We start from the raw sequence: 24,806 nt of genomic DNA on the forward strand, positions 1-24,806 counted from the left end.
CAAAATCCTGGGATTACAGGCGTGAGCCACCGCACCGAGCCAAGAACTCCCGTTTCTCAGCCACCTTCCCAGTGGTGTGTCTTGGAGAGACCTGCCCCTTCCCTCTAAGCCCCTGGTGTGAGGCTGGAGTTTACACATAAAGACTCTCCAGGTCGTCCTTCCACTCGGAGGGCACAGCCACGCCCTCCCTCCTCATGCCATTTCTAGGAATGCTGCCTGAAATCCCCCTCACTTTCCTGGTGAATTTTAGCATTTCACCTCCATTCACTCATCTAGTCTTTATAAAAACCCTCTGAAGTAGGCAGGGCTGCCATCACTGGATCCATTTTTCAGATGGGGAAAGCTGAGGTTATACACAAAGTGCAATTCAACTCCAGGACTTTTGATGACAAGCCTGAAGAGCCTAGGAGACTTTGGCGGTTGCATCCAGGAGTCGTATCCGGTGCCTGGAACACAGAAGGGGCCTGTCGTCTTGTGAGGGGCTGGGGCCAGAGCTAAGAGAAGGGGAAATGTCCCCACCAGGTCTCTCTGTGGTTGGGCCTGTGCGGGGCCTGTCCTGCCCTTCTGCAGGTGAATATATCCCCGCATCCCAGCTGCCACAGCTGTGAGGAGCAGAGGCCGCCAACAGCGGCAGGCAGGTGGCTGACCGCCTCCCCTGACACTAGCCATCCAGGCTGCCGGGAAGCCCTCCAAAGCTGCAGGGCGTCTCCTCCCTGTGGAGGCAGCAGCAGGCCCGAGGCCTGCAGAGGGTCAAAAACCCTGGGAACACAGCCCCAGCCAGCTCGGCCAGCACCTCGTTAGGAGGCCCAAAGTGGGGAGGGGGCACTTCAGGAACAATATTGTTTATTTTTCTATTTTTAAACAAGTCTGAGGTCTCTGGGGCACAAATGAAGTTATCAGAAAAGACATGAGTGGAATAAAGCCCCAAGCCAGCAGGCAGAGCGGGGCCCTTGGGACCAGGACTCTTGAAAAGCTGAAATGGAGTTTGTTTATCTTGTGCTCTGGGAGTGCAGGACTGTGGCTGAGGGACTGGATGAGCATGGCCCCAAGCCCGCCAGCCCCTTCCCCAGGCCCTCATCTGCCTGTCCCTTGGTGCCACTGGGGAATTCAGGCACGAGTAATCCTTTTTAAATGATCCCATCAGCGTGTCATTTGCACTAGAGGGAGGAGGCTCCGCCTCTGGAAAGAAGCCTGGACTCACTTCTCACCTCAGACACATGAACAATTTTCCCAGGAGGCAGAGCCTGGCAGAGTCGGTGCACCACAGGGCGCCCAGTTCCAGCTGGTCACTGGCTGGTCCTGCCACCTCAGGCAACCCTGCCAGGGGCCAAGCCTCCACTTACTCATCTGTCAAGTGGGGCTGATTATTCCCATCTTGACTCGCACGCACCCCTCGCAGGGAGAAACACATGAGGGTCCTTAGGGAAGGGCTGAGCTGCAGAATCCTTACACAGCCCTGCAAAGGGGACTTGCCTTGCCCAAGTTCAAGGTGAGGAAGCGGAGGCTCCAGGAGGTGGAGCGGCTTGGCCGGAGGCCTGCAGTCCCTCCATTTGCTGAATGGCCTCTCCAGCGCTGCACAGCAAGGACCATGTGCCCTGCTCTCAGGAGCTTTGAGAGAAGTCACAAATCATTGGCAGAACCAACTAGAGGCCTGGGTGGGTTTGGCTGGATGAGAAAATCTTCCCAGGAAGTGAAAAGTGTGGTGAGAAGTGAGGAGAGTTGGCCCTGCGGTCGCCAGTCCCGGCTTGAGTTCCGGGCCTGGCCGTGTACAGGACTAGCTGGGTGACTGAGGCAGGTCGCTCAGGTCCCCTCTGCCCAATTTTCTCCTCCGTGAACTGGAGACGGTAAGAAGCTGGATGCTGCTTCCCAGTAAGATGTGGCATGTAAGGAGCCAGGGGAACTGCCAAGCTCTGGACAAATGAAAGCAGAATCCCTCTCCATCCCCGCAAGACAGCATGAAAGAGGGGTGGAGCAAACTGCACCTACGTGAGCAGTGGGGAGTCCTACCCATCCATCGTCCCCTGCAAGGGGTATCACACATCCGCTGCAGGCTTCCAGGGCATCCTGGGAGAGGGGCTTCCATCCTCACAGGCTCCCTTCACCCGGTAAGATTAGAGCCTCAGGTCGTCCATGCCCCGCCCCTTGGTCCAGGTAGAAAGTTGAGGCCCAGGAAGAGGAAGGAACTGGCCCCCGGCCACACAGCCAGTAGATGGGAAAGCTAAAACTAGAGCCCCAGCTCTTCCCCACCTTCCCAGGCTTTCCTCGCTACCTTCCTCACCTGTGGGAGGTGCTACCACACCCATTTGGCAGATAAAGACACTGAGGCCCTGAGAAGGGTGGTGCGGAGCCCGAGACCTCAGGATGGCAGCGGCGAGGCCGAGGCGAGGGCCCAGAGCCCATCCCTCCACTGCTGCCTGCTCGACCCAGAACAGAGACTGCCTCCTACATCACTGAGCTTTTTCTGAAACAAACCACTTCTTAATTCTTTGGCTGAATGTCTAAATAAGGATTTTTGCCAATTCTGAGCCCTGCTAACTGATGAAGTTGTCAGAAAAAGATCTAATGATGCTTGAAAATGCAGGGTATGAGCCAGCTGCCAAGTTGCCCTCCCAGCTCCGACTGGCAGCAGGCGTCGGGACCCTCCCACCAGTGCTGGGGGGCGGTGGGGGGTGAGCGCTGGAGAGCAAGGCTGCCGATTTCCATCAGCCATGTGACGGTGGTGGCAGGGCTGCTTAACCCCTGTAGGCCTCTGCTGCCCAGCTGTAAATGAGGCGAGCAACTCCCTCCTCAAACAGTTACCTTGAGGAGGAAGTGAGATGAGATGTGTGACATTCCACACCGTGCCGGGCACAGCCCAGATCTCAGGACTGCCTGGAGGCTGGGGTTGGTCAGGGGGGCAACCAGCTGGCCTGAGGTCGGCCGAATGCAGCACAGGGGTCATGACTGCAGCCCTGGGCCAGCAAAGAGCAGAGGTCGCCAGCGTGCAGAGCCAGTGTGCCTCTCTCCAATGGGATGAAAGCCTCTGCGACCTCAGGCCCTATAAGGTGGAGCCTCAGGATGGGAGTCTGGGAGGCCGGGCTGGGCTCTTTGTTCTCTCTCTCCTTTCTCAGTGGAAGATTTGTCCCGCTGGGGAGTCTGGGCACTAAGGGTGGGGCCTGGCTTGGGGACTTGGGAATCAGACAATTCCCAGGCCTGCCACGGGAGCCCGAGAAACTGGGTGCTGGGAGCTGAAGGGGCCCTGCTGTCAGGAGCTGGACCCAAGCCCAGGCCACCCAACACCCAGGACACGTGCCCCACAGGGCGTCCCAGATGTATATGAGAAAATCGATTCCCTCTCAGCCATCAGCCACCCAGGCCACCAGCTCCTTCCCATCCTCCTTGCTCCTCCTTCCTCCCCCTGCCACACACATGTACATACATAGACATGTGCACACATGTGTATCCACACAGACATACACACGTATCACCTTCATGGTGACCTTGACTTCTATCTTTCCCAGAAGATGAAGAGGGATGGAGAAGAGCAAACGGATGTCTTGGGGGAAGGGCAGAGCCTCTTCATAACAGGGACAGAGGCTCAAAGGATTGCCTCTGAAGGATTGGGAGGTGGGGGGAGCAGGGACAGCTCAGGCCAGCACAGCCTGTGAGGGGCCAGGAGCCTTAGTGCACGCATGGTCCCTCCCAGCATCCCCCACCACTCTACCCATTTTACAGGTGAAGAATCCGAGACCAGGGAAGTGGTTTGCCAAGAACTTACCCACAGCAAGGGCACAGAGTGTGTGTGTGTGTGTGTGTGTGTGTGTGTGTGTGTGTGTGTGTGGGCATGATTGTGTCCTGGGTGTGTAGGAGGTGGGATTCAGCCCAGGAACAGTTGGGGAAGCTGGGAGGGAATGAACATTCAACCAGCCCTCTGTGTAACAGGAGCCTCTAGCTCAGGGAGGGTTGGCTAAATTGAGGGCGCAATGAGGAGAGAGAAGTTGGCAAGAGCAGAAATGCAAATACCCTTCCTTCCTGTGGCCGCTCCTGGAGCTGGATGAAGGCGGGTTGGCAGGACAGTCTCTGGGCAATTGTGTGGCCTTGGGGAGGGGTTTTAGCTTCTCAGAGCCTCAGTTTCCTCATCTGTAGAATGGGGAGACACTACTGCATCTTACAGAGTTGCTGTGAGGATCAAACTAGGCAGAGGGTAAACCATGAAGCAGTGACTAGGGCAGAGAACATTTGGGGTTGGAGACTGGAATTGCCATACTCATCTGATCTGCTGTTTTCATTAACAAACCAGGAAGAATGAGAGTGAGAGGGGCTCAGGGCAGTGGCCTAAATACAGGAGGAGGATTATCACCGGTCCAGCTGTCCCTGCCTGGGCTGAGGATGATCAAAGACTCCCCTGTGGCTCCTCACTCCTGCTCGATCCTCTGCCCTCTGGCTGAGTGTAGCATGCCCCGAGGGCTGCTCTGAGCTGGTGGGAGCCTGGAGGTCAGGCAGCTCCTCATCCATGGACCAAACCTCAGATGTAGAGTTTCCTCTGGACACAGTAGAAAATCAGAACACTGAGTGTAGAACAGCCTAGGCCGGGGAGGGAAGCCTGGGTTGAAACCTTGGCTCAGCCTCTGACTGGCCCTGTTACATGCGTAGGTGGCATCCTGCCCATAAGCCTCAGTTTCTCCATCTATGAAGGCTCGCTCACCCTTGGGAAGTGTGCTGAGGTGGTGGCCATGACACGGCTCTGACAAAATTGATCAAAAAATGCACCAGGAAGCTCCCCGGAGTCCAGATCCTGCCTCCCTCCCAGCCCGACCTCCTCTCAGGTGGACAGGCAGGTCCTAACACCCTCCAGCTGTGCCATATCCAGGGGAAAGAGGCTCAAAAACCCAAAAGCCTTTGAGACTCCTCCAGTCCAGGTCTCTGCAAGAGGAAGCAGGACTGTCTTTCCTTTTCTTTTTTCTTTTAGACAGAATCTCACTCTGTCACCCAGGCTGGAGTGCAATGGTGCCATCATGGCTCACCGCAGCCTCAACCTCCCAGGCTCAAGCCATCCTCCCACCTCAGCCTTCTGAGTAGCTGAGGCTACCAGCGCACACCACCATACCTGGCTCATTTTATTTTTTGTAGAGAAAGGATCTCACTATGCAACACAGTGAGATCAAGACGAGGCTGGTCTTAAACTCCTGGGCTCAAGTAATCCTTTCACTTTGACCTCCCAAAGTACTGGGATTGCAGGCATGGGCCACTGCACCCAGCCAAGACTGTCATTTTTAATGGCAAAGTTTTCATTGGGTCAGAGAACTAAGCCTGCCTGGGGGCTGGGGGGTCCAACCGGGTGGATTGCTGGGGAAGAGTCTACATGTGGGTGCTCCGAGGGCCTGGTCCTGGCCTGGCCGCAGGGCAGCACTGGCGAGGTCCTTCCTGGATCCTTGTGGCAGGGGTTGTGCCAAGACTTGCATGGCCATCCAAGAAGCCACTCAGCTCCTAAGAGGTAGGAAGCAGATGCTGATGGGCACGACCAAGGCGTCTCCCACTGGCCTCTCTTGGAGGGACTGTGCCTACCGGTAGCCTGGGTGAGACCATCTGGGCCCCAGTTTTGGGCACTTGGGTCAAGAATCTGAGCTCTGAGAAGCCCCATGGCTAGTGAGTCTCCTGTTCTTTACCCAGAATTCCCTGGGAAGAGGCCCCGTCAGCCCCCATGACCAAACTCAGTGCACAACCCACAGTAAACTCATGGTAACTTCTTATGGGGTGACAGATGAGAACGAGGCATGACAGCCTTTCCACAAAGACGTCTCTTATCCATAGTCTTTTCCCTCTGGGGATGAAATCAAAGGGAAGAGGAGAAACATTTCCCAGGAGTCTCCGCACAGGGCCCTCCCAGGGGGTGAGGGAGGCTCTGGAGATGCCTGGCTGTCAGCGCGTCCCAGCATGGGGACCGGAAGGAGGGCAGCACACTACCAGGCTCTGAGGACACCAGCCATGTGGAGTGCTTGGGAGTGGACAGTGGAAGAGGAAGTTGTGGGGCAGCGGCTGTGTGTGTGGAAGAGTCTACGAGGACAACGATGAGGGGGGGTTTCTGTAATGTTTTACTGCACGTAGGAAAGGCAAGTGCGATTCCTGGTGAATGATCCATTGCATCAAACCTCACTCCCTCCTGACACCTGCTAAAATGAAATAAAGGGGTTTCTCAGTGGCATGACCCACAAAAACATAGAGATCATGACGGGGAAACAGCAGCAGTTCACAGTGACATCCACGGGAAACAGACAAGCAAGGGGGAAGTGACCCAGCAGACAAGAGGAAGCAGGACCCTAAGCCCGCAGTGGGGAAGGTGACACCACCCTGATCTACATCCCAGAATCCCCTACAGGCTCTGTGACTGAGGGAGGAGGACTCTAACCAAGCCTGCAGCGGGGAACGTGATACCACCCTGATCTACATCCAGGAAGCCCCTACAGACTCTGCAACTGAGGAAGCAGGACCCTAAGCCCGCAGTGGGGAAGGTGACACCACCCTGATCTACACCCCAGAATCCCCTACAGGCTCTGCGACTGAGGAAGCAGGACACTAAGCCTGCAGTGGGGAAGGCAACACCACCCTGATTTACATCCCAGAATCCTCCACAGAATCTGTGACTGAGGAAGCAGAACCCTAAGCCCACAGCAGGGAAGGTGACACCACCCTGATCTACATCTCGGAATCCCCTACAGGCTCTGCAACTGGAAGCTCCTGGCAGCGCTGGGAATAGAGGTTGGCTGAAAGGAAGGCCAATGGCAAGTGTTGAAAGCAGTGGGAGGTCTAGACACCACCCCGCTCAGCACCGTGGGGCGACTGCCCATCCCTAGCCCCTGCAGAAGACGGGAGGTTGTTCTCTGGGGAGAGTACAGTAGAGGCTTTCTCCACGGAGGACGTCAGACACAGTTGAGAACTGGGGAGTGAATAAACGCATAGGTGCTGAGCTCTGAGACCTCACTAGCCTTCTTTCTGAACATGGCTCTAGGATGCTAGCAGGCAGAATTTTACTCCCCACTGTTCTAGGGAATCCTCAAAATGACCTCCTCTCTGCCTCCCTCCCAGTCTGACCTCCTCTCAGGTGGACAGGCAGGTTCTAACACCCTCCAGCTGTGCCATATCCAGGGGAAAGAGGCTCAAAAACCCAAAAGCCTTTGAGACCCCTCCAGCCCAGGCCTCTGCAAGAGGAAGCAGGACCCAGGTGATAAATCCCACCTAGGGACTTTAGCTTTAAAACAGCTTTTTAGCAACCACCCTTCACTCATAATCCTGAGCCCTCAATGACCAGATATCTGAGGAAGCCCTCTGACGTGAAAGTCGAGGACCCAAACAAGCAAGTGGGAAAAGCACCTTGAAGGAAAAAGGAGAGGACGCTCCAAAAAAGAGAAAGATCAGAGGAAATCGCCAAGAAAGAAGAGCAAAAAGGCGAAGGTAAAAAGTAGAAGAGAAAAGAGAGAATAAAGGACCAATCTAGAATGTATAGCAGCAGGATATTAGAGTTCCAGAAAGAAAGAAAAAAGAAAACAGAAGGGAGAAAGTTATCAATCATATAATTAAAGGAAAGGTCCCAGAGCTGAAGGACATGAGTTTCCAGACTGAATGGGTCCTCTGCATGCCTCACACACAGGGAAAAGGACTCATGCCAATGATTATTAATTGTTGTTGAAATATCAGAATAGTCAAATAAAAGAAAAGAGTCTACAAGTTTCAAAAAAAAAAAAAAAAAACAGGTCACGAAGACCAGGAAACAGAAAGGCTTTGGACCTCTCGATAACAATGGTGAAAGCTAAAATGCAATTAAGTGATGCTTTCCAAATTCTGAAGAAAAACAATATCCAACCTACAGTTCCATCTAAATGATCAATCAAAGGCCAGGTTCAGTGGTGTGCACCTGCAATCCCAGCGCTTTGGGAGGCTGAGGCAGGAGAATCAATTGAGCCCGGGAGTTCAAGACCAGCCTGGGCAACATAGTGGAATCTCATCTCTACAAAAAAAACTAAATAAGTAAATTCTCAGTAGAGTATAAGAGGAGAAAAAGACATTTTCAGATATGTAAGTTGTAAAAACATTTACCTGCATGCACCCTTTATCAGAAAGCTACCAGAGGATGTGCTCCACCAAAAGAAGGGGAGTAAATGGAGAGACATGAAAACAGAAAATGCAAGACCCAAGAGAGTGGTGAGAAGAATCTGAGATGGTCATGACAGGACCAGGGTGGTAACATGTACCAGGCTCAGAGGGCAACCCAGTCCTGGTTAGAGCACGTTAGAAGGCTCTAAGAGAAATTTTGCTAGGTAAATAAAATGTACAGAAAACTTATCACTTCTAAATGCCTTTGGAGAAGATTTAGAAGATTGGCAGAGGTTTGGTGTCAATTCAGTGAAAAGTACATAGACAACTAAGCAAAAACGATGACGTCCAGGAAAAATAAACAAAACTAAACAGAAAGGGAAAGTAACCACAGCTTATTTCATGACTCAGCTCTGAACAGTGTGTGTGATCATAATAATACAAAACATTGAATACTGATCTCTCCCAAATTATGAAATAACTATATTGGGAGGGCAGGAGTACGAGGAGCAAGGAATAGAACAGGTGTCGGGGAGGGGAAGAGCTTTAGCTCTTCTTAGGGGAAGTCAACAGCTGAACTATCAAGAAGGGGCAATACAAGGTGCTCTATAAAGATATAGAGGCAAATAAGAAATGAATCAGGCAACAGCTGAAAATGGTTGTCTTAGAGAAGGGGAAATGTAGCAACCTCCATAGAGCAACTTAACTCCTGGCGCACACGAATAATTTTGATTTAAAAACTTTAAAAAAAGTGGCGGCTCACACCTGTAATTCCAGCACTTTGGGAGGCCGATGCAGGTGGATCACCTGAGGTCAGGAGTTTGAGGCTAGCCTGGCCAATACAGTGTAACCCCGTCTCTACTTAAAAAAAATACAAAAATTAGCTGGGCGTGGTGGCAGGTGCCTGTAATCCCAGCTACCTGGGAGGCTGAGGTGGGAAAATTGCTTGAACCTGGGAGGCAGAGGTTCAGTGAGCCGAGACTGCCCCATTGTACTCCAGCCTGGGCGACAAGAGCAAGAAACTTCGTCTCAAAAAAAAGAAAAACTTAAAAAAAAGGCCAGGCACAGTGGCTTATACCTGTAATCCTAGCACTTTGGGAGGCCAAGGCAGGCAGATCAGTTGAGGTCAGGAGTTCAAGACCAGCCTAGCCAACATAGTGAAACCCCATCTCTATTAAAAATACAAAAATTAGCCAGGCATGGTGGCAGGCACCTGCAATCTCAGCTACTCGGGAGACTGAGGTGGGAGAATTGCTTGAACCTGGGAGGCAGAGGTTGCAGCGAGCCTAGATGGTACCACTGCACTTTAACCTGGGCAACAAAGTGAGACACCATCTCAAATAAATAAATAATAAACATTTTTAATTAGAATGAAAATTAAGGTTAGGTATGGTGGCTCGTGCCTGTAATCCCAGCACTTTGAGAGGCTGAGGCAGAAGGATTGCTTAAACCCAGGGGTTCAAGACCAGCCAGACAATATGGCAAGACCCCATCCCTATGCAAAATAAAAAAATTAGCTGGGTGTGGTGGTACACACCTGCGGTCCCAGCTACTCAGGAAGCTGAGGTGGGAGGATCGCTTCAGCTGGGAGATTGAGGCTGCAGGGAGCTGTGTTCACACCACTGCATACTAGCCTGGGCAACAGAGTGCGACCCTGTCTCTAAATAAATAAATATTAAATGTTTAAAAATATACTACCATCCAAATTCCACCTACTTTTAGGATTTCTTGAAAGTCTGAGTAAATAAATATCAGGACTTTTCATTGCTTTCAGCCTTGGGAGAGAGTTCTTTGCAAGCTATTCTAAGCAGATCGGTACCAGACTGTAAGCAGGGCTCAGAAAGGCTTGGAAAACTTTGGAGGATAGATGGAAGCTGAAATGGAGCTGAAACCTTAGGGGCCATCCTGACCGTACCTCCCTACACCTCTCTGGGCAGGTTTCCAAACCTCTCTGCGCTGTGACAGATGGGATAAAGTGTAGTAGGGGCGGGTCTATGCAAAGACCATCTGCCTGCAGGAAGGCCCAAGCGGGAGGAGTGAAGAGGCCAGGGGTTTGGGGTGGCCCCCGCCAGTGCACAGGCCTCCACCCTACGTGCTCCAAGACCCTGCCATCTTCCTTCAGGCCCTGTTTCCGGCCATCCGTGCTCACAAAGTCAGCTCTGGGCCCGGAAACTAGAAACCCGAGTCACGCTATGCCACACTCATCTGTGTTTACAGAAAGCAAGATAATTATTTACAAGAACAGAAACATTGAGCTAATACACTCTTAAATACACCAAATACATCAGACCAGAAGAAAACAAACTGCCGAGTGGAAAGGGAGCACGGCGTCCCGTCGCTGTGCAGGGCACTCCAGTCAGCAGGCTCCTCTCGCTACCCAGGACGTTCTCTCGCCTTGCTCTCCAAGGATGGGCAGACTCTTCCCAATATTCACAAGCCCGATTCTTCCACGAGTTAAGAAAACAGAACTTTCTTCCCAGACCACTCAAGCCCCTGAGCCAAGTTATATCAGTACCCAGAGCTCCCTGGGGCCCAGTTCTGGGCAGTGTGAGTCACGCAGCTCCCGTCCTTGCAGCCGCAGAGGACGCAGGCACACCCGGACCCCCACCTCCCAGCAAGCCTCTCCTTGCTCATTTTGGGAAGCAAGGCTTCTGCTTTGTCCAGAATCGGAAAGACACGGAAGGAATCTTTAGTCCTCACACTAGGTCTCCAAAAGCTGGTCTGAGCCCTAGGGATGAGTCAGTGACAAAGTTCATGACAACCAGTGACAAACGGAGAACAATAAGGACAAAAAGGGGTGTGTCTGAAAAAACACGTGAGGCTTCTTACATTTTTGTTTTAAAAGTAACATTTCTTTAAAATAAAATGATGGTCACTGACAGTGGATGACATATTTTTTTTAATGTCCTTACTTGGCAAAACTGAAAGTTGGCATCTCTAGTCCCACCTCAAAAAAGGATTTTTTTTAAAATAAAAAGTCTGGCACCAGGCTGGGGAGGCTAGTGGGAGGGGCGAGCAGGCAGGGATGGTTAATGGGTACAAAAAAATAGAATGAATAAGACCTGCTATTGGATAGCACAAGAGGGTATTGTGGTCTATATGTATATTACATATATAGGTATTGTAGTCAATAATAATTGTACATTTGGGGCCGGGCGCGGTGGCTCACGCCTGTAATCCCAGCACTTTGGGAGGCCAAGACGGGTGGATCAAGAGGTCAAGAGATCGAGACCATCCTGGTCAACATGGTGAAACCCCATCTCTACTAAAAATACAAAAAATTAGCTGAGCATGGTGGCACGTGCCTGTAATCCCAGCTACTCAGGAGGCTGAGGCAGGAGAATTGCCTGAACCCAGGAGGCGGAGGTTGCGGTGAGCCGAGATCGCGCCATTGCACTCCAGCCTGGGTAACAAGAGCGAAACTCCGTCTCAAAAATAAATAAATAAATAAATAAATAAATAAATATAAAAAATAAAAATAAAATTGTACATTTGGAAAAACTTGGAGTGTAATTGGATCGTTTATAACTCAAAGGATAAATGCTTGAAGAGATGGATGCCCCATTCTCCACGATGTGCTTATTTCATTTTGCACCACAGCATCTCATGTACCCCATAAATATATATACCTAATATATACTGTAATTTTTTTTAAGTCTGGGACATACTGTGGTAGATAACACACTACAAAAGAGAGTAAGACCAAGCCCCAGGGCCGGAACCACAGACTCAGAGAGTGAGGAGGGCACCAGAGCATCAGTCCAGTCTCCCTTTGAGACCTAAGGATGCTGGAACACCCCTCAGTGACAGAGCACGCATTCCCTCAGTACATAGCGCTGGCAGTTAGGGAGTGTTTCCTTGCATTGTGGAGAAATCTATATGTGCTTGAACCTGGACCTATGCCTGGGACCACCTATAGCGAGGCCTTTCTTCTTCTAAGGACAGCCTTTCACCTGCAGAAAACAGGCTCCACCCCCCACCGCTTCCTGCCCTGGCTTGCACAGACAGTTTTGTTTGCTGTGCAGAAGCTCTTTAGTTTAATTAGATCTCATTTGTCAACTTTTGCTTTTGTTGTGATTGCTTTTGGCAATTTCATCATGAAATCTCTGCCAGTGCCTATGTCCCGAATGGTATTGCCTAGATTTTCTTCTAGGGTTTTTATGGTTTGGGGTTTTACATTTAAGTTTTTAATCCACCTTGAGTTAATTTTTGTATAAGGCATAAGGAAGGGATTCAGTTTCAATTTTCTGCATATGGCTAGCCAGTTCTCCCAGAATCATTTACTGAATAGGGAATTCTTTCCGCATTGCTTGTTTTTGTCGTATGTCAAAGATCAGATCGTTGTAGATGTGTGGCCTTATTTCTGGGTCTTTATTCTGTTCCATTGGTCTATGTGTCTGTTTTTGTATCAGTATCATGCTGTTTTGGTTACCGTAGCCTTTTAGTATAGTTAGCTGAGATCTAATTGCCCCTTTGCTTCTCCCCACCCCAATCGTTCCTCTTGTGGTGTGATTTGCCCAAGATCATGTGGCTAGCAAGTGAATCTAAACCTAGTTCTTTCACACCTGGCCCGGTGCCTATCCCTAGTTCTCTAGGTGGGCAATGGCTCAGGGTCTTCAGTTTATAAGATGGTTGTGGCTGTTGGAGACCAGTTGGAAAAGCAAGAAAGAAACTCAAGTAGAAAAAAAAAGCAACACACACACACAAAACACAATGGGATCCCAATCAACATGTATATGTCTGCATAGAAAAAAGTCTGGAAGGAAATAAGCCAAAATGGTTGTGGCAGTCATCCCTTGAAGTGAACTAATAGATCATTTTTATCTTATTTTTGTTTTTCTGTGTTTTCTAGTTTTTCTACAATGAGTTGGCTCTTACTTGTATAATAAAATAAAATCATGACCATTTAGGAAGATTAAATCAGAAAAGTAAAATTAAAGTCATGTGGCCAAGACCCTGCTTCCCAGCTGCTGTCCAGTGAGCAAGCTCAGGGGGAAGAGGGAATCTGAGACTCCAGAAAAGGTGGAGCATCCCAGCCCCATCCTGTGCACCCAGCCTACCCACTGGGAAGAGCAGGCCTCGCCCCGCCTGCCTCACCCCAGGTCTTCTAAAGCCTTGCTGTACCCCACCCCTAACCACAACAGGCTCCTCATCCCTGACATGCAAGAGAGGAACAGGCGGGGAACATAAAAGAGGGTGCAGAGGACAATGGCTAACCCACCCCCCCGGGTCCCTTACCCAGCACAAGGTGTTCATATTGGTTTATAGATGCGGGATGTAACATGCGTGGAATGTGATCGCACCAGGCCCAGACGCAGCCCTCCTGATCTTAGTCCAGTGCTTACTCCTTTAGGGCTTCAAACAGAGCCCCAGGCCCTGCTGAGACAAAGCTATTGCTGGGGGAGGGTGTGTTGGGGCCATGGGTCACCAGCATCCTCCATGCCACCCCTCCAGTTCGGCTCCCTGTGGGCCCTCTGTGGTACCTGGAAGACCCAGGCACATGGTCTGTGCTCAGCCAAGCCCTGATTAGAGCTAGGAGGCCCTGCCTGGGTCAGAGTCCAGGCTGACTCCCCCAGAGCAGGGACCAGTTCAGACTATTCCATCACATGGCTCCTGGGAAGTTGTTTCCCTCTGGGGACCTCAGTTTCCCCATGAGTAAAATCAGGGTGGGGAGCATTTGACAGTGACTAGACTGGGTGGTCTCTAAGTTTCTTTCTAGTCTCAGCATTCAGAGAGTCTGGGACTGACCAGTGACCCTGCCCCCACCCAGGGGAGGCAGAAGCTTCCCATCAGCCCTGCCTCTCTGGCTGGCCCTGGCCCCAGGTCCCTTAGTGGATGGTCTGGGTCTGAGGGAAGTCCCAGCTGCACGCGTATGTGTGGTGGAAGCCACGCATGTGTGCACATGGGGTGTGGCTGTGTGGAGGTAAGGCCAGGAAGGGAAAGGGTGCTAGGAAGACAGGCTCCCCATTTTGTTTCTGGCACAGCCACAGTCTCTGATTCACTCACCTTTCCGGGGATTCTATTTCTTTCCCCTCCAGGATCCCAGCTTCTCCCAGCTACCCCACCCAACTACCCACCCCTCACCCTTTCACATTCATCTTCCCCATTCCAGCCTCTATCTCAAGACCCAGCTTTGTGCATTTTCCTCTGTCTCTGTCTGCCCTACAGATAGGCCTGTCACCTAGGAGGGGCGGTGCAGCTGTGGGTTGAATGTCATGTCTGTGCCCCCTCCATGTCCCTCCCTCAGGAGCCAGCCTCCTTCGCCCTGGTGTCCCCAGGCCTCTTCCAAGTGGTGCCCACAGCTCTCAGAGCCCAGTTCGTTCCAGACAGAAACGAAGATGGGCTCTCATTGCACAATGACAAACTGAAATCATTATTCTGCCAAGATCCGAATGAAAAATATGGAAGCCTGACGTAGCCATGATTTGTTACCGTGACATTGCCTCTCAATGCGATGCACAAATTTTAATTAAAATCTCAGAAGTGATTTTGGAGTCCTTTATTGTGTGCCTCTGGGCTCTTCCAGGCTGCCCTGGGGGAAGGGCAGGGCCTCTTTATAACACAGACAAAGGCTCAGATAACTGTCCCTAAAGAATTGGGAGGTGGGGGGAGCAGGGACAGCTCAGGCCGGCACTGCCTGTGAGGGGCTCAGATCTTAGTGCGCACATGGTCACTCCCAGCCTCCCCCACCGCTCTACCCATTTTACAGGTGAGGAAACCAAGACCAGGGAAGGTTTGACAAGGACCCACCCATAGCAAGAGTGTGTGTTTGTGGGGCGTGGGAGCTTCTTCTGGGTGTGTGGAAGGTGAGATTCGGCCCAGGAAAAGTTGGGGAAGCTGAGAGGGAATGAGCATTCAACCAGCCCTCTGTGTAACAGGAGCCACTAGCTCAGGGACAGTTGGCTAAATTGAGGGTGAGATGAGAAGAGAGGATTGCAAGAGCAGAAATGCAAACGCCCTGCTTTCTGTTAGCCTCTCCTGGAGCTGGAAGAAGGCAGGTTGGGAGGACAGTCTACCCCTGGCTTCTCAGAGAAGAACCTGAGAAAATTCTCAGTCCCTCCAGAAAAGCCTCAGTCCCCTGAGGCTGCCTGAGGAGAAAAGAAGGGCTGAGGTGCTGTGCTGATGGCCGGGGTGGCGCCCTGGCTTCCTCAAGGCCTAACGGTCCTGCAGGGGATTGGCCTAGGGTCACTTGCCCTGGTTTGGGGCTCAACAGACATCAGAGGCAACTGGCTGGTGCGGGGCCGCTGGGATGAGGGTTAAGTACAGAGTGAGCAGACAGCATCGGGTGGACCACAAGCTGAAGCCCACCCAGGACCCACAGGTTGGCCCCGGAGGCTGATCCGCTGGGCCGGTAAGAGCCTCCAGCTAGGCACCACCTCCCGTGGTGAGGCCTGGAGCAAGTCTCATGCCCTGTCTGCCCCTGGCCTCACCTGAGAAGTAGTGACAGTTACCGCACTGTCCTGCTCCAGGACCAAGGTGAGGATAGAGGGAGGCCAGATGTGGCCAGGAAGCGTTTGGAAGCCAGGTCCTCGGGGTCCTCTGCCTGGAGGACCAGGAGCCCCTTGGAGTGAGGTGACCATCCCACAGCACGGAGTGCTCACCCCACCCCACCCCACACCTCCCAGCACCCATCAGCCCATCAGCAGGTCCCACTGATGCTGCCTTGCCGCAGCCACCATCCCAGACTCACCCGCAGGGCCGGCAGAGAGCTGACCTGGTCCATGGTGAGTGTTGCCTCCTTGTAGTGCTTCCCGGGAGGACAGAGCTTCAGGAAGGTGTCGTGAATGCTGAGAAGAGAGGCGTGAAGGCCATGTGAGCGAGAGGAAGGCCAGCAAGCTCGTCTCCTGCTGCAGGGGGGTGGGGTGTCACTTTGGGGAAGGAGACTCGGGGTTGGCTGACACAGAGAAGGCTGTAATCAATAATAATAAAACACAGTAACAAATATGTCTTCTAGAAATATCCCTGGACCCTCAGGCATGCCAGGCACATCATGGGGGATGCAGAAATGAGCCACATGAGAGGAAAGTTAGGCAAATACGTCCTGTAGCCAGCTGCATACTCTACGAGGGGTCATCACAGGATGTCAGAGCTGAAGGGCCTCTGTCTAGTCCCTCAGTCACCAATGGGGAAGCCAGCAGGACTGTGGGGAAGCCAGGGTCCCCTCCTCTGGCCATCCGTCCAGTTCCATCCTCAACCCCAGAAAAGAGGTCACTTCATGGGCCTGAGTGAGCCGGGATTAGAACCCAGCTGTCTGCCACCAGCAAACCACCAGCCTTCCTAGGCCACTTGAAAGCAAGCCTGGTTCCAGCAGATTGTGGACTGGGTGTCTTCCTAATTGTCCCTGTCATTGACGTCTCTGTCTATAAGACCCCATGCCAGTCAAGAGGATTTTGCCTATAAGATACAGGCAGGGGATGACCCCTGAGGCCGTGTGACCCCTGAGAGGAAGAGGGCAGGAGGGAACGCTGCCCCAGGCCAAGAGAGGACGAGCCCTCATTCCCTGTCCCTCTCACCCTATCCTGTACCCGGGTCCCTGTCCACCAGTAGGCTCTTAGGCAGACAGTGAAGGGAGGACAGTGGTGCCCTGGGACCCAGGAGGCCTGGATGCCAGAACCTGAACTGCTGTGGCAAGGCTGTGTGACCTCGGGCAACTAACCTGACACTTCTGAGCTTTAGTTTCATCATCTGGATAAGGGAGAGAATGATACCACTCTTGGAGGCTGTGGTGTGAAGGAGGCTGAAGGGTGTGTGTGTTTATGTGTAAATGGTGGATGGCGGGGTAACCACAGGCTGGTTCAAAACACTGTCTCTAGAGCCAGCCAGATCTACGTTCAAATCCTGACTCTGCTACTTCATAGTTCTAAGACGCGGAGCAAGGCTCTGAATCCACCTGAGCCTCAGCCGCCTCCTCTTTGCAGTGGGGGTAATAAATCTCCCCGCGCTCGCTTGTGCGGATTAAATGAGGGGAGGTGTATAAAACGTCACGGCAGTGTGTGGTAAGTGAGAGTGTTTGTGTTACCCGGGGCCCCGGAAGGGACACCCAGCCTGTCTCTCTCTCTGTGCTCCTCTCCTATACTCCAGGAGCCCCTGTGCCCTCGGGCTGGGCGCAACCCACACCTAGATTGTGACAGTGGGAGCCCCCCCCACCCTGACCCCGACTTGCTCTCCCCTCTCTTCGTAGTCCCCGCCGTGCTTCAAAATGACCCCTCCCTCCTTTACACCTTTCCTGTTCCTCTCCTGTCTGCCATCAAACCTCTATTCTCCTTGGAGTGCTAAGAGGCCAGCAATCCCATGAAAGGACTCTGCTCGCAGGAGCGAGTGACTAATAGTCCCCGATTGACATTCCAGGGCTTGTGGTTTGTTGACTCAAGTGAGACTCTGATTGGTGGAATTTAGGGACATGTAACTAAGTGAAGACGGTGCAGCAGCTCACACCACCAGTAATCCCAGCCCTTCGGGAGGCCGAGGTGGGAGAATCGCTTGAGTCCAAGAGTTTAAGACAACATAGGGAGACTCCATCTCTACAAAAACTTTGAAAATTAGCCAGGCATGTTGGCACGTATCTATAGTTCCAGCTATTCGGGAGGCTGAAGTAGGAGGATCACTTGAGTCCAGGAGGTTGAGGCTGCAGCGAGCTGTGATTGCACTACCGCACTTCAGCCTGGGCAACGGAGCAAGACCCTGTCTCAAAGAACAAAAACTAAGTGAAGAATGTGGAGGGTGATTTTATGGGTGGAGACTCAGAGGTAGAGCAGGAGGCTCTCCCAGGGCCCTGACGATGGCAGGTGGAGGCCTCACACACCACCACCACTCACTGTTTCACATCTCACTGACCAGAAAAACATCCTTCAGATCCCAGCCATGGGAGCGTGGAGAGAAACTGTGCTGGGATTCTGCGCACCCACTGCACGCTGTGCCCTGTGAGGCTCATCTCTACCGACAGCGTTCCCACCTCCCTTGCCCTCCAGCTTAAAGGAAGCTCCAGGAGGATTGGAGGCATGAGAGAGGGGTGGGGATTTATCCTCCCCTCCCTCCAGCCCCACACGACTCTGCAGTGTCTGTGTTCTGCAGTCTCGGGCTAGCGGCCAGCTTCTGCAGCTCCAGCTCTCAGCTGGCACCTCAAGCCTAGGGCAGTCAGGACTAGTCCCTGGGTGGGTCCCTGGGCCTCCTTCTGAACAGTTCCTTCACTGCAAAGCACCTTCAAAGACCCTGCTAAGTGTGTCACCTGTTTCCCACCGGGATGCTCACAGATCTCTCTGGATCCTATTTCTCTACCTCTAGCTTTGAGATCCGAGGCAAACTGCCAGATCTCTGTGCACACGCAGACCCAGGTTCAAATCTCAACTCTGTCCTATGAGGAGCCAACCTCTTACCAGAGGCATTGCACAGACCCGTGCGAGGGCTGATGGATGGGAGCTGGAGTGCCATGTGGTATCCATGGAGAGCACCATGACTGCTGCCTTGGCCACAGAAGGAGTCTGAGCTGTCACTAGGGTCTAGGGACTGCACACATTTGGGAGGGAGCGGAAAGCAGGGTGTGGAATGGGTTGGGGAAGAGATTCTTGAAGAAGGTACTGGGGTGGGGGGTGGGCACCACAGGTCAGCAAGGAGAGAGAAAATCTGTCACTGCTGAAGTCTCCAGTGGCCCACAAGGGGCAGGGGACAGGCCGGGCGCAGTGGCTCAAGCCTGTAATCCCAGCACTTTGGGAGGCTGAGGCGGGCAGATCACTTGAGGTCAGGGGTTTGAGACCAGCCTGGCCAACATGGTGAAACCTCGTCTCTACTAAAAATATTAAAAATTAGCTGAGCGTGGTGGTGTGCTCCTGTAATCCCAGCTATTAGGGAGGCTGAGGCAAGAGAATCACTTGAACCCAGGAGGTGGAAGTTGCAGTGAGCCGAGATCATGCCACTGCACTCCAGCCTGCCTGAGCGACAGAGCAAGACTCCATCTCAAAAAAAAAAAGGTCGGGGCAGTGGGAGTGGCCACCCCCAGTCAAAAGGAGCATTTTGTCCCTGTCATTGTTAGAATTGCTGGCGTGAGGCCGGGCATGATGGTTCATATCTGTAATCCCAGCAGTTTGGAAGGCCTAGGCAGGCAGATCACAAGGTCAGGAATTCAAGACCAGCCTGATCACCATAGTGAAACCCATCTCTACTAAAAAAATACAAAAATTAGCCAGGCGTGGTGCCGCATGCCTGTAATCACAGCTACTCGGGAGACTGAGGCAGAAGAATCGCTTGAACCTGGAGATGGAGGTTGTGGTGAGCCAAGAGTGAGCCATTGCACTCCATCCAGGCTGGGCGACAGAACGAGACACCGTCTCAAAAAAAAAAAAAAAAAAAAAAAGAATTCCTGGTGTGAGGTGATAAAGAACAGATGAACTTTTAGTAAAATCAATTTTCAACAGAAATTAATGTTTTGTCATTTTTTAATCTCTAAGGCAATGTGCAAGCGCACTTGGTCTCCCTGCCCCCAACCACGGGCGCCACTGGGAGTCCCTGCTCTACGCAGCCAGCTCTCACGGACATTCTTCATTTTTCATGCCAATCTTGCAAGGAAGGGGCCATTGTTTCTTTTACAGAAGAGGAAACTGAAAGTCAAGTAGGTAAAATAATCTACCTACGGTCACACAGTGTTAAATGTTAAAGATGCAGACACAAAGCTCTTTCCCCAGGAGGCATCAGGGACTGCTGAAGGACAGAGAAGAAACTCCCCCATCCTCGACACCCTCTTCTCGTGACAAAGCCTGTGTGCCGGGTGCACTCACACACATCTTCTCACTGAATCTTCCCAACAACTGCCTGTGGGAGAAGTAGAGGGGCCACCATTTCTATAGATGGGTAAACTGAGGCTCAGAGAGTTTAAGGGTTGTACCTAAGGTTATACAGCTGGGAAGAGACAAAGTGGAGGGTTGAACCCTAAACCATGTTCTTTAGGCTGTGCCACCCACCCCTAAAGGGCCCACCCTTCTTCCAGGTGACAGACTCAAGTGGCCCCCCTGGAGAGCCCTCTGCGGAGGGTGCTGGTGGGGGGCCCTGCCTGGAGTTGTTGCCTTCCTAGGCTGTAGAGTGGGCGGGCTGCCCACAGATGAATCGTGGCTGCATCTCGGCTGCCACGAAATGTTCTCCTCCTCCAAATATGGATCAGCCAGCTCTAAAAGGAACCCTGAATTAATCACTAATGGACTCAAAAGTCAAAGCCATTTGAAAAACTCACACGTTCAGCCTGCCAGCAATCCAGCAGCCAGGCCATGGCTCCCTTCCACACTGCCCGGAAAGGCAGGAGGGGCTGTCTGCAGGAGCAGGGGCCCTAAGATGGGGTGGAGGCCACTCGGCCGCTGACTCTCCGTGGGACCTTGGACTCACCAAGTCCCCTCTCGGGCCTCAGTTTCCCTTCTGTGAAATGAGAGTCACAGCATCCCCCCTGGCTCCCTCCAGTTTCAGAATCCTGTGATTCTAGGTTTTCCTGCCTTTCTCTGGCATCCCATTTACCCCCTTGCCTCTGACCCTCCAGTTTAGTGGTTCTCGATGGGGTCCGATGTAAGAATCATGTAGGGAGTTTGTAAAAGGATCTGCCCTCCCCACCCCTCAAGATTCTCATTCAAAGCCAGGATACAGCCCGAGGCGTCCACAGGTTCCACAAGCTTCTCAGTATTTCTATTGCCCCAGCAAGATCAAGAACATGACAAGCCCGAATTCCCGCTCCTCAAGTCCCAGCCTGGACTTGGCTTTCTGGCTTCACCCCCACCCCATGGGGTCAATAGTCCTTTGCTCTATGGTACTGCATAGTAGGTATTTTATAAATGGTCCTTCTTTAGCCTGGAAATGTGGCTTTTAGTTCCCTGATCTGCTACTTCCAATCTGCGTGAGCTTGAGAAAATCACTTCATTTCTTTGAGCTGATTTCCTCATTTGCAAAAAGAGGGGATAATAATACCATGATAATAACAGCAGCCACATACTCGGGGCTGACCCATGTGCCAGGCGTTGCTCTAACAATGACAGATTTGATCTTCCAGTTGTCCTAATAACACCTTGTGAGATTAGGTTCTACTTCTCTCAACTATTTTGTAAGAATGGAAACTGAGGCTCAGTGAGGGTAAGAAACTCCCCCGTGTTTGCACAGCTACTAAGTGGCAGAGCCGAGCCTCAAACCCAGGCCTTTAGCTTCCAGGAAATAAACCTGTAACCAACCACTCCACCTGTTGGCCTTGAGGTGCCCGTTAATGGCCAGGACAGGGCCATGGAGTCTACAAAGCGTTGGAGCCTCTACAGATGCTAGGAAGAAACAGGCCCTGTGGCTGGATCAGCCTGGGCAGAGGCTGGGAGCAAAGCTGCAGTCTCCTAAACAAGACCCCACCCCACCCAAGAGGGTGTCAGGAGCCATCCCAGGTGATGCAGAGTAGTCCGAAGGGCTCAGACTAAGTCAGGCTGACCTGCGCCTGAGACACAGAGGTCTGGGCTGGAGTCAGGCTGTGCCTTGCCCAGGAAGCCACATGGGCCCTCTTTGGGTCTACAAAGTCTGAAGTCACAGCCAGAAGGGCCTGGGCCCAGAAGAGGCATATGGGGAAAAGGCTTCTTCTGGGACAACCAATTTAACCAGAGTCAGAGAGGGCTGCTCCGATGCTGAGGCAGAAAGGGACCTTGCTTTTGCTGAGATCAAAAACATGTGAAAGGAAAAGTCCTATAGGCTGAAACTTAGAGCGAACAGACCTCTTATTGGAGAGCCAAACCAAAGCAGCCATGGACGGGGAAGTCTAGCACATGAGGTCTCCCCGACCTGTCCCCGGGAGGTGCCATCTGCAGATCTGGTGACCAGGCCTTTATGTCCTTATGCAAGCCACAGATAAGAAGGTGGGAAAGTGTTGGACAGAGCAGCCTTTCTGCAAAAGTTACTCCTACCTATCGGTCTCTTGAATACATTTTTAACCGGCTAAGTCCATCCAACTGTACTGCCATTTGGGCCACATTTCTCTATCATACTCATAGGAAAATCACAAGACATTGTCAGAGGCCACAGTGGAAAATCATTCAAAAGTGACTGGGGCTTGGTCTGGCTCAACTTGGCTTTGGCAGCCCAGGATGGCCACTTTCTCCCAGAGTATCACATGCTTTCTGCTCCCTGAGCAGACCAGCTGGGCATCCACATCACAGCTGTCCCCTCACTTTACAGACAGTACACTCACACCAACCCTAACATATTCCACTCCCCACAGCCCCGCCAAGAAGATAACCTACTATCAGCTTGTGTGTCTGCTTCCAGGGATATTCTCCTCTGGGTGTTATGTATGAACAGCCCTTTTTTATTTCACAAGAGCAGTAGCAGCCTGTATGTACTAGTCTTGTTTGCCAAAGTAATACAGTTAAATAGATGAAAAATGCAAACAGCACCGTGCAGCTTACAATCAAAGTTACTAATACTCTGTACCCCACACCCCCTCTCTAACCCTGCTCTCCAGAGGCAGCAGTTTGGCTGCATTTTGCTATTTCACTTGGTTTCTGCTTAACATTTACATGGCACTTCTAAATGCTGTGCTGACACTGCCTTTTGTTGTTGTTTTCACTATTGACATTATCTTGTGACCTCTTACTAGAAAAAAAGAGAATTTTTTCTCTATATATACTTCTTTTCTTTTCCCCAACCTCCCAATATAAAACAATTTTCCTGAATGAATATTCAGTGTTTATAATATTATATATTGTATATGCATTATTCAAACATTGCTCAAGCTGAGTCCCCTAGTGCAACATGATTACGTTTCCTTTCTCGCAAAGCTTTTTGTTTTTCCCAGAGTTAATAATCACCTTTTGTTTTTTGCTTTGGTGTTTGTGTGAGTATCTTTATTTCATCCCCAAACTTTCTGCAGAACTGTAAAGTACCTCTCAATATGGTATGTAGATAGATTCATTATGTCTTCTTAGAAGCACCACTCCTGGAACCCCTGACTCCTTAATTTTAATGTGGACTGATTGCTTTCCAGGCCAACCATACTGCTGTTAACCTTCAGCTTCCCTTTGCGATCTTCCTTGTAATTCGTTTTGCCTCTAGGTTGAAAACCTTTGTTTCCCTGATCCTGGGTCTTTTTTCTTCTTGGTTTACTCACTAGTTTTAATGAAGCACATCCCCCAAAAGCTTTCTAAGAGAAGAGCCATAAGAGATAATTTTTGTTTAATTTGTACGTCAAAAAGTATTGTTATCCTGCCTTCACTCTTGATTAATGGTTTAGCTAGAACTTAATTCTAGATTGAAATTTTTTCCTTAGAATTTTGAATATGTTTAGCCACTGTCTTTCAACATAAGTCCAAAGCTATTCTGATTCCTGATTCTCTGTAGTCTGTTTTCCTCTCTATGGAAGCACTTAGGATCTTTCCATCATCTCTGGCATTCTAAAATGTCATGATTATATGACTTAGTATATGTAAGCGGGTGTTTTTTATTCTTTCCTCAAATACCTGGTGGCCCTTAACTTTCGATTTCTACTTACGGGGAGGCTCTAAAATGCTGACCAGAAGCTCACCCTGCTCTTCATCACGCTGGCGGCCCGAGTCAGGGGCCTGTCTGACTCCAGCTCTCCCCAGATGGTTAGCTCCTGCCTTCCACTGGGGCAGGGCAGGGAAGTGGATGGCAGAGTGAGAAAGAAGGAATCACATAAAACCTTCAATCTGCCTTTCTGTTTTCACCTGCTCCTGCATCCCGGCATTCAGAGGTTCCTGAGCCTTTCTGGGTTCTCAATTCCATCACCCAGTCCCTGCAGGCAAAACTCTTCCAGCTTTCTGTTCAGCTAAGTCTGTATCACGGGTCTATCTGCTTTGCACTTCAAAAATTTTTGTTGACCTCTCTCACCTGCTGTCATCGCTTGTGTTCTCTTTGTCCTTATGGGTTTCTTTCTTTCTTTTTCTCCTCCTCCTCCTTCTTCTTCTCCTCCTCCTTCTTCTTCTTTTTAAATTCCTTTAATCTCCTTTTAGTAGAGGAAACAGAGGTCAAAGAAAATGCTCTATTCTCCATGTAACTGGAAGCCCCCTGCACTTTGCTTTCTTAACTTCATAATATATCTTGGAGATGGCTTTATATCAAACAGAAAGCTCCTCCTCCTCCTCTCCAAGGGCAGTCTCCCACAGATGGATGAATCAGCGCTTACTTCACCTGTGTTCTCTTCATGCAAGTGCAATGGCTGGGTCAAGGTGTACGTCTCATTTTGAACTGGGACATTTCAGCATCTCCTGCTTTCACTGGTCTTCTTCCATTCTTCAAAGCTCTTGACAACTGTTCCACATCCTCAGCTCTCCCCAGGTTGTGGTCTCCTGGGTCCGGAGACTCCCCTTGGCTTAAAGCAGCAGAGAGCTCTTGCTGGTATCACCTTCCCATTTGGGAGTTTCTGCACTGCTGCTCCAACCCCACCAGCAGGAGCTACCCAGGGGCAGGCATGGGCCCCTCAGGCTCAGGAATGGGCTGTCAGGAGAAGGGGCAGGCCAGAAAGAGCTTTGAGAACTGCTTGTTGGAGAAGTTTGCACTGAACCGTGAACTGTGAGCTGTGAACTGGAGCCTTCCCTGGCAGCATTCACCAGGACCCGCCTCCCCAGCAAAACACAGAGCCAAACTGTGCTCTTCTCAGGGGAAAGTCACCTTCCACGGGGATGGAAACAGACCGGAAACAGGATCTGGGAGGCGGCCATCTCAGGGCCTGGGTGGGAGGTTCAGAAGGGAAGGGTCCCTAAGCATGGCTCGCTTCCAAGGAAATC

General features: G+C 51.3%; 1 protein-coding gene across 1 annotated transcript in view; it reads right to left on the reverse strand.

The window, feature by feature from the left end:
- Positions 1-24,806, reverse strand: part of CIB4 (calcium and integrin binding family member 4) — a 64,982-nt gene that overhangs the window by 37,485 nt on the left and 2,691 nt on the right. The window contains exon 3 of the mRNA XM_012475348.3: positions 15,758-15,854. Coding sequence (XP_012330771.1) covers positions 15,758-15,854 — 97 coding nt within the window. The remainder of the gene's footprint in view (positions 1-15,757; positions 15,855-24,806) is intronic.

The sequence above is a fragment of the Aotus nancymaae genome, unplaced genomic scaffold, assembly GCF_030222135.1.
Source record: "Aotus nancymaae isolate 86718 unplaced genomic scaffold, 86718_ANA_hifiasm-v0.15.2.pri h1tg000057l, whole genome shotgun sequence".
Taxonomy (NCBI): domain Eukaryota; kingdom Metazoa; phylum Chordata; class Mammalia; order Primates; family Aotidae; genus Aotus; species Aotus nancymaae.